The 10,403-nt window shown below is 33.0% G+C and overlaps 1 protein-coding gene across 1 annotated transcript; it reads right to left on the reverse strand.

The window, feature by feature from the left end:
• Positions 1–8,003: 8,003 nt before the first annotated feature.
• LOC132310327 (exopolygalacturonase clone GBGA483-like) lies at positions 8,004–10,162 on the reverse strand. The gene is made up of 4 exons (XM_059808512.1): positions 9,818–10,162; positions 9,261–9,572; positions 8,614–9,129; positions 8,004–8,471 (listed from the first exon to the last, which is right to left on the reverse strand). Exons 1-4 carry the CDS (start codon positions 9,947–9,949, stop codon positions 8,244–8,246), a joined length of 1,188 nt encoding a protein of 395 aa, XP_059664495.1. The 5' UTR covers positions 9,950–10,162; the 3' UTR covers positions 8,004–8,243.
• Positions 10,163–10,403: the final 241 nt, after the last annotated feature.

Below are 10,403 nucleotides of genomic sequence, written 5' to 3' on the forward strand. Positions count from 1 at the left end.
ACTATATTGATCGAAAAATATCAAGATAAAATTGTCTTTGAGCAATTTTTCTAAGTAAGCTGGCTTTTACTCTAAAGAGCAGACATCAATTCCCTAATTCAACTTATCTCCACCTTTCTTTTTACTCATTTAGCTCATCTTCAAAGTTTAACGGAAGCTTTCAAATACATCTTAATAGGTAACCTTTTCCTAAACAAAGAATTCAGCATTTTTCTCATTTTTTTCTCAAGCTGAATTTATTCATTCATTTTTTTTATTATTTATAAATAAGTTTTATAACTTTTATGATCAATATACCCTAGTCAATAATTCAAAGATTTTCAATCAAATTTTTCAGATTTGGACTAGTGCACAAAAATGTTATGAATTTAAGATATTCAAATTTAAAAATCCCTTAATCAATACAAATCAACTTTCATTGTATAGATTATAAACCAAGAATCTATATTTAATAAAAAATCCTGTGTCCAAATTTGCATTCAAAGATAGATCATAAATTTAATGGCAGAATTTTCTCAAATATATCATGAAGACTATGATCAGAAACTCAAAACCCTAACCAAACCCTAACAAGTGATCCAATGGCAACAAAATTTTCTTTTAAACATAAGCCATGATTACTAAATTTCATAGGACTTAGTTTGAAGGTGAAGTCCTTTTGGAAACTTGTTCCATGGACTCAACATGCACATATTTGATCAAATCAGACTTTTTTATCCACACAGTTCTCACTCTCAATTCCTGAAATTCTTTATCATTCTTTACCTCTTTCTTAGGCAAAATTTCAGTCCTAGAAATCTTAGGTGTCAATTTCTTTTTCTTTTTGGAACGCACATTTTTCTTAGCATGGGAATTTTTAGAATGAGTTTTAGAAAAATCTTTCTTTTTCATGTGAAGGCATGAGTTATATTTATGTTCATTCTTTCCACAAAAAGTGCAATGCAATAATTTAGGCACATAAGATATATCAGAATGTGATGTAACGGGCAAACATGGTTTAGGCATAATAGCAGGCTTAACAAAGTTTGTTTTACCTTGATTACTAGAAGAACGTTTAACAAATCCTAGTCTTATTTTATCATTCACAGCCTTACCCATGTTGATTATCTTATTCAAACTGTTGTGACTCAAATTGAATCCTTTCAGTTTATCTTGTTCAGATTTCAATTCAATTTCAAGATAATTATTTTTCAAAACAAGACATTCCTTCAATGAGTTAGTAACACTTACTTTATCCTCAAGAATGATAATTTGCTTCTCAAGCTTAGTGATGAAAGAATCGCTTTCAACAGCTTTCCTTTTGCCTTCATCAATCTGTTTCTTTAGATCTTCATTCTCACCTTTTGCTAGCTTATTGATTGCCTGTTTGGTCTCCATAGTTTCTTTAACCATTATCGTCAGTCTTTCATCATTCTTTTCAGTCTCTTCAACTTGTTCATCATGAACTTCATTGTCTTCGTTATCTGAACTGTCAGAGTCAGATAAATGAATGACATGAGGACCTCTATTAAGAAAAGCGACATAAGAAAAATCATTAGTATCATCCTGAGGAGACTCATTATCACTTAAAGTAGAATTTTTAGACATAGAAACTTTCATTACTTTTTCTTTATTCCTATCCTTTTGTTTTTTCATAGGACTAGGACAAACATTGGATATGTGACCTTTACCACCACAATTCCAGCAAATAAATTCAGTTTTTTTTGATTCTTCTACTTTCTTTTCATTAAACCTAAACTTTAACTTCTTGTCAAAATTTTGAGGATTAACCATATTGCTATTCTTTCTCCTCTATTGCCTTTGTAAAATCTGACTGAATTGCCTTGACAAGAATGCAATATCATCACCAGAGTCATCATTCACAGAATTCTCAACCTGTGTAGATTTTAAAGCAATATTTTTCTCCTTCTGACTTAAATTAAAGTTCTGCATCTCAAAAGTTTTTAATGAACCTACCATCTCATCTACTTGACAGGTGGTCAAATCCAATGTTTAAAAATGGTTTCAACTCTAATTTGGAATCTTTTAGGTAAAGACCTTAAGATTTTCTCACAGATTTTCTTATCACTAAATTTTTTTCCTAAGTGACGTAGTTCATAAATTATTTCAAGATGACTAGAATAAAAATCAGAAAATGATTCATCTTCTTTAATCACGATGTTTCCAAATTTATGAGAGAGTAACCGAATTTTGGACAACTTCACTTTTGAAGTTCCTTCATGAGTAACCTGCAAAATATCCCAAGCTTCTTTAACAGTTTTACAATCAGAAATTCTAGCATATTCAGATGGAACAACAGAATTAATAATTGAATATAAAACTTTGCCATTAACATCATTACGCTCAGTTTCAATAGCAGTAAAAGCAAAAGTATCTTTTAACTCTTTGATTACTTTACCATCCATAGTTGTATCTACTGTAAGAGTTGTATAGCCAGATTCAACTATTGCCCAAGTTTTACCACCAGAATTTTGCAAATAAGCTCTCATCTTTGATTTCCAAAAATTGTAATTATCTCCTTCAAATAAAGGACCACGTTAATTAGAACCGCCTTCTTTCAACGCATAGAGATGATTTCGAAAACAATTTTTGAAAACAAAACAAAACTTTCCAACAAAGATTAACTCAATATGTAGAGATTGTCTCTGATACCAATTTGTGAGTTGTACGTAGCGGAATGTTCTTAGGAAAGTTTTGAATTATTTTAAAACAAATCTGTGTCTTTAACAACTTTACTTATTTTAGCAATTAAATAATTAATCAGATGTAGATAAAATAAAGCAAAGTATAAAGTTAGAGATGACACCAAGATTTTAGCGAGGAAACCCTAGTTGATAAAATACGTCAACTGTTATGGGAAAAACCTCATGGACTGTGTAGTCCAAATTAAACCAATCCACTATACTTGAAACAAAGTATACAGAACGTTGACTTTAGCTCACATCCTATTGTTCTACCAAACACCAACTGCTGACAATCCTCTGGCTTTATGACTCCCCGTACAACAGTAACTTTACCTCAGGTTTATGCTTGATATTTGTAGAAAAATAGTAGGTAGATTAGACAACACTCCTCGAATGCTCTAATCTTTCCAAAGTGTGATCGCATTTACTTCTGTTCTTCAACCGTCTGAACTTGATGTTGAAGAAAATCTGCTTTTATCTGATCGATGTAGATGCAACTGTATGATCACAACCAGATTTTGAACACCACAACTCTAACCTCACTAGGTGAATATGTGTGTGTTATAGGAAGACAACAGAAAAATTAACTTTGATTTTCTGAGAGGGGTAAACTTCCTAAGGGTTTTTATGATATATGAATAATGATGTAAAGCCATGAATAAACCTATGTGTATGACATAGTTTATATAGAGGTTTACAAAGTCCTATTGTTTCTGAAAATAAAGGAAATTTCGTGCATAGGACTTGGAAGGAAAGTTGGATAAAAAAGGAATTAAACAGAACAAGGAAACCGGAAACCTGTTATAATCAGAACTTTTAGAACCGGTTCCCAATCTTGGTACCATCCCAATTTTGGTACCGGTTCCTAAAGGACAAAAAGTTGTTCTCGAATCTTAGCTTTTGGAACCGGTTCCCAAATGCAGGTACTGGTTCCCATTTGACAGAATCCAACCTGAACTTGGATTTTCTGTATTTTTGGAACTCTGAAAATATACCATATAGGTATTTGTGTCCTAAGTGAGAAACGAAGTCCTACGATGTTGTTATTTCATTTTCGATGATCAACAGTACTTTCCTCTTTTGATCAACCTCTAAATTCCGCAGTCGATGTCAAGTCTGATATGGTAACTAAAATTACAACTCGACTAGGACTTGTTTTGTTACCAAAATATGTCAATTTACAAAAATATATCTCACATGAAAGAGCGGGATTAATTTTCTACATCGAAATTCAAATATTAAAGAAAAGGGGTAAAAGCCATCACACTTTGAAGGGTCAAAGCATTCGAGCTAGGTTTGTTGTTTGATCTACCAACAATCCTTCTATAGAGATCAATGTAAGTCTGAGGTTAAAAGCTATTGGACAGGACGTCGCAAAGCCAGAAGATTGTCAGCGATTGGTGTTAATTTGGTAGAATGATAGGGTGTGAGCTTGAGTCAAAGTCCATTGTACTTTGTTTCAAATATAGTGGATTGGTTTACTTTAAACTGCACAGTCCACGAGATTTTTCCCACGCAAACAATTGATCTATTTTACCAATTGGGGTTTCTTCGCTAAAAAATCCTGATGCAATCTCTCTATCTCTACTTGTGTTACTTTATATATTTATCTTTGGGATTGTGAATGTTTAAATTGATCATATTACTTAGAAAATTTAATCAATCACAAATTGGGCAAGTTGACCTATTAATCTCATATAGGTCATTAAAGAAGTTAATCACAATTTAAATCAACTGAGCGTAACTTTTCATATTTATGGCTTAGTCTTTATTCATATATACCATCTTAATTGAATTAAAGTATGCTTTTAGCCACTTGATTCCGAAATATGCATAAGTGTAAATTTCCCCATAGTTATAAGACTAGTGGTACAGTCAATCTCTAAGTTCTTCTCACTTTGATCTCATCCTTTGTTAATTTAGTTTATTTTCGATTTTATTGCAATTTAGAAGTATAAAACACCAAATCATTTTTCTCTTGAATCAAATAAGGATTAATTTTATACTTGACAATACCAACACAGTCCTTGAGGTTCGACACCCTCACCATAGCCTTATCCTACAAAGATTATTTCCATTGCGAGTGATTTTTATCATTGATAACACACACATGAATTCTTGGCGCCGTTGCCAGGGACTGTGTAACGGTTAATTGTTGAGTTAAGGGTTAGTTCGAATTTGATTCTTAGTTTAGGACTTTTTTTATTCTCATCTTATTTCTTTTTATTTTCAAGTGCAGGAATCTAGGTTTAAGACCAAAGGAGTATAAGGGAAAGAAGCTACGGTTTCGGGAGCTTCTGTGAGTTTTTGCGTTCTTATTTCTTTGCTTGAAATTTTATTTCTTTTTCTTTATTTTTAGAAAAATCAATAGGTCGGTGTTCATTGTTATTCCCATTTCTTGAATTTCACCCAAAACTTGAAAATACTCTTAAACAATTTCAAAGAATTTCTAAAAAGAACTTTAAATTGTTAGGAGAATCATCTAATAAAAACATGACTGATGGTAATAATGCACCGGGAGTGGTTGCACGACATGCACCTGCTCCTACACTTTTGCGGGACCACTACATTCTATCAACACACACATCCCCTTCCAGCCTTCAATTCTCAGACACTAATTTTCACGTGTAGGTTGGCCAAACCCACAGACGAAAATAAGGGGATATAAAAAAAAAATTGATAATAAACAAGCACGAAATACAAAATGATAATAACAAAAAAATAAAATAAAAGCGGAAAGGAGTTCCAATTAAAAAATAAAATCCAAATATAATAATCCTTAACTTTACAACTCCTTTAATATTTCAATTAATACAACTCGGGAATCCCATAAAGTGAGGACCCCTAAACCAAAATTCGAAATCTAATAATACCAACATATAACTCTAAAGTCTGAATAATACGTAAAACTCCTATGCTAAAATAATCCAGAAGAGTGAATGATAAATGAAATTTCTAATCTGCTGAATCCTTATTTCTATAGCTGAATCCGACAAAAAACCTAAAATATATCAACAAAGAGTGGGTTAAACCCACTAGAGAACCGATAAACTAGTCATCTCTAACCAGAACCATCCCAATAGCTACATAGTTATACATACATATATACACTAGAATATGATCACTATGTATAGGTAACCACAACCAGAATAGACACTTAGAACTCATACATGATGGTTAAGTGTCTATAATCTAACCGGGCAATAACCTCCTATACATGTAACACATCACTGGGCAATATACGCCACAAATCCTAATCATTAGGCAACTCATCCATGCCTATACCATAAAATAAATAGGCAACTCAACCATGCCTAGACAATAAAATAAATAGACAACTCATCCTATATAATAAAATAAATAGGCAACTCAACCATACCTTCAAATCAATCACACCTCGACAATTCATCCATGTCAAGGGTATAAGTGAGTCTATGCTTATTAGCTAGCCCGCACCTAGAAATTTAAACCACATACCCAGACAACTCAACCATGCCATTAGATAAAAGTGAGACTATGCTTATTAGTCACCCACGTGGTTTTCTCAACACACAATAAATATAAGAATGATAGTTATCATTTAGCAACTTATAAGTTGAATTAATTTTTTCACAAGGTCTTTCCGTTATGATTAATATCATAAATTACAAATATAAACCGATTATTATCATTTAAAATATAATCAATATCATATTTCACAAATAAAATCCTATTATGATTAATATCATTTATAATATGATTAATATCATAACTCCCAATAAATCCAATTATGCCAAAATTGTTCGTGTTCTTCTCAATCCAACAAAAAATTAATCAATTTTCTAGATGTGTGGCCCAGATCGAAATGAATGTGATAAGTGGGCACGACAATGAGGATAAGGCAAGTTCTTTATTGTGTTAAATTTAACTCATAAATATTTTAAACATTTACCTTCTAATTATTGTTAATTTTTTCATTTAGATGATATCAGCTAAACATCTATACACTAATCACATAGGCACCTAATTTAAGTTAAATAGATGTTGAAATATTTTGAAGCATAATAATAAATGGCATTCACATTGTGCCGATCAACAAGGGAAAGGGAAAAACAAAAAGAAACAACAGCTGAAGAAGAGAAGTGGAATCAACATTGATGTTAATGAATCTGTTGGTTACTCAAACCCATCTATTCCATAAAGTAATGTAGCGACGACACCAACTTTTGTTGAAGGATCAACATCGGCAAAGATGATTCACCCGGTGTTAAAGAATGTCAACCATTACAGTGACCACCAGGACGAAAAGCGGAAAAGCAAAGCCAAAATAAGAACAGATCTTTGGGCCAGTTACATAATTTATTGTTAACTTATTCTTTAATAGTTTTCAAGATGCAAAAACCCATTATTAGTCTCAATCTAAAAATCTTGCGTCTGCCCAAATAGCATGAGATGCACGCTTATCAGAGAAAGAGAAGATGACACAAATGGATCTTTAAAATGAAGAAAGAGCTGAATAGATGGGAATCATGCAAAGAGATTAAGAATGGATGTCAATAGTAGTAGGGAAAACATGGCTTATTGAACACAAAAGGAGATATTGAAATGTATATGTTCACGCTCTGGCTCTGGCTCTGGCTCTGGCTCTGGCTCTGGCTCTGGCTTCCCCCATAATGGATATTATATTATTTAATTCTTTTTTTAATTTTTATAAATCCATAATGGAAATTGTACTACTTAATTTCTTTTAATTCACAATGGATATTGTAATGTTTAATATAGTGGTTGGGAAAAAGTAAAAATAAAAATGATATATTTTAAAAATAAAAAAAATTATTATTTTTATTATTTTTTAAGAGCAAGAGCGCAAAATAGTGGGACCTTGATAGTCAAAATTTGGAGAGTCCAAAATATTGGCATGGCTCTTGAAAATATTGGCATGACTATTCAAAAATATTAACGTGACAAATTTAAAGAGTTGAATGTTGAAGATGCCAATGAAGATGTTCTTAGTTGGCTTAGTAGCTTGATTGATTGGTTCACGAATCCAATAGAATCTCGTTATGTTAAATATTCGTGACACGCATCATAATTTGTTCTGCAGTCTTTCAATTATGATATACTTTAGACAATAAAGGTGTTAGGTCATCGATTGTGTAGCTGTGTGTTTGCGGCTTTAACTTTCAAGAAAAAAGAAAAAGAAAAAAAAAAGGTTAGGTCTTTTGAGAAATGTGGGCAGATTAGTCTTTGTAGCATGTTTGCCACCATTCCAGTTCACCAGAAAAACAAACGATATATTCTTGAACAACGTACAATTGATAAATTAACACACTCCCACTGTATAATATGATCAATCTGTATCTTTATTGAATAATTAATAGCTTGGACATTAGAATACTTGAACAAAAATGACTGTTTACAGAAACAGTTACACCAATAAACTCATCATGCCTGTAAGCATGAAGGGGTGCATGAAAATTAATAAATGATCTTCTCCTTGTAGATATATATATATATAAATATATATATATATATACACACACACACACACACACACATTTCCTTCAATGTTCCAAGTGATTATGGGGACATTGGCGGGAAAATCTTACCAGAAAGTACGGGCTTAATGTTGGCGCATTCAGAAATAGCAGATCCATTGTTTCCATGGTATTCCAAATTAATGTCACTCAATTCCACATTTTGGCATGGAAAGCCTTTGCTGCAAACAAGCTTGACAGAAAGTTTGGTTGCAGAGGTGCCTCTAATGTTTTTGAAGCTAACGCCGCTAATCCTCACACGCGAAGGAACCTAAAAACAAGAGAAATATATCATCAAATTAATCAAAATGAAATAAATGATCAAATGTAGAAAATTGCAATTTGAATAACATTGTATCTAAGGAATTAAGGTAATTAAATAATTTAGACTAGTTTTTGAAATATATATATACCCTTTGTTGGCATTGACCATATGGGCAGTACTGTTGATCTATCAAAATAGGTGTGCTAACATTGTTCATGATAATGTCCTCAAAATGCATGTTGGAGGCAACACCGCTAGGAGAAGCCGGCCATGTCTTGACCCTCACACCATTCATTGTGCTGGTGAGGGTGCAATTCCTCACAGTAACTCCGTTAACAGGTTGTTCATCGTGGTACTTGCCTAGGCTTCCGACGCTGATGCCATGGCCAGGTCCACAGGTCACTTTCTCCACGTTAATCTGCTGGCAGCCATCGCCAAGTGAGACACAGTCATCTCCGGTTTTAATGTTGGCGTCGCTGATATTTATCCCATTTGAACGCCCAATATGGATTCCATCCGTGTTTAAGCTGTTCTCGGGTGCATTGATGGTGACATGTCGAAGAGTCAGATTGTTGCAGTTCAAAATGTTCATGTGAAACAACTTGCTGTTCAGTGAAGTTATGTCCTTAATCACAGAATTCTTAACCTGATTGAATCTCAGGTTCTGTTTGAGTTTAAATCAAAAGAAAAAAAAGAACAATTAATTTGTCACTTTAATATAACAGAAATTAATTAGAATTTAAAATATTACTTAAGATATGATTATATGGTATGAAATGAACTGTTAGGACTTACAATAGGTAATGAATTGCATTTTCCAGTTTTGGCACAATCATTTTGCTGCCAAGCTATTGCTCCTTGACCATCAAAGGTTACACCTCCTGAGATTGTCAACCCTTCAATATTTTGGAAAATGATCCAACCATCCTGTGACTTGAGCTTGTTGATGTCTGATGGAGCCTTCCAAGTTCCTTGAGCCTGAATAGTAACCGGTGCCTTGCACGGACCCTGGAACTTCACTGAACCAACCATGTAGGTCCCTGCTGGGACGACAACCATGCTTGGATCCGTTGATTGACATGCCTGTTTCCAGGCACTTATGATAGCCTAATTTATAACACAAAAGGGATTAATTTACAGAATTCAATTATTAGATTAACAAGGAGGCGGTCAATTTACGGTTGCTTCATTGTAAGATGAAGGTAACGGATCCGAAATATATAGAAAATAGCTTCTCTGTATTTGGAGGTAAGACCGAGTAATATCAAACATTAACAAAGGAATCACATGCAGAATTTACAGATATAATACTCTTGAAATTACTCAGAAGAGGATATTAACTAGTTATATACCTGGCCATCATCGAACTGGCCATCAGCCTTTGCACCAAATTTTTTCACGTTAAAATTGGCACCTTTGGTTTGTGTGACTAATGACATCCAAAACAATGAGCAAATAGCTCTGAGGATAGATTTCGAACCCATCGTTTTTTTTTTTTTTCTTCTTTTTTTTTTTTTTTTTTTAACTTCTTTCTTGATTTTTCTTAGACTTGATGATCAATATGTGAACTACGATGGGTTGAATCAAATGGGGTTGATTTATAAGTGACAAGAGAAGTTTAACACCACAAAAATCACCAGCCTAATTTTAGGTGACATTATCTTTGAGGTCCCTATGTTTTTACTATTTCATTGATTTGAAGTTCATATTTTTTGTTCCCTCTATATTTAAGGGTCACATAGATTAGTTGACATATCTACCACCTATCTACATTCTGCAATGACAAACACCCAGACAAGATGTGTGGTCAAACATTTGATTAGTCCTATTTTTTTAATAAATTTTTTTGAGCTTTTTCCTACCGTAATTGTGTACTAGGATTTCTTTATCCCATTTATAATTTACTAGAATTTCTTTCTCCCATTGTAATTACGTACT

The sequence above is a fragment of the Cornus florida genome, unplaced genomic scaffold (genome assembly GCF_030987335.1).
Source record: "Cornus florida cultivar Cherokee Brave unplaced genomic scaffold, ASM3098733v1 CherokeeBrave_3.0.0_Hap2_Chr05, whole genome shotgun sequence".
Classification (NCBI taxonomy): Eukaryota; Viridiplantae; Streptophyta; class Magnoliopsida; order Cornales; family Cornaceae; genus Cornus; species Cornus florida.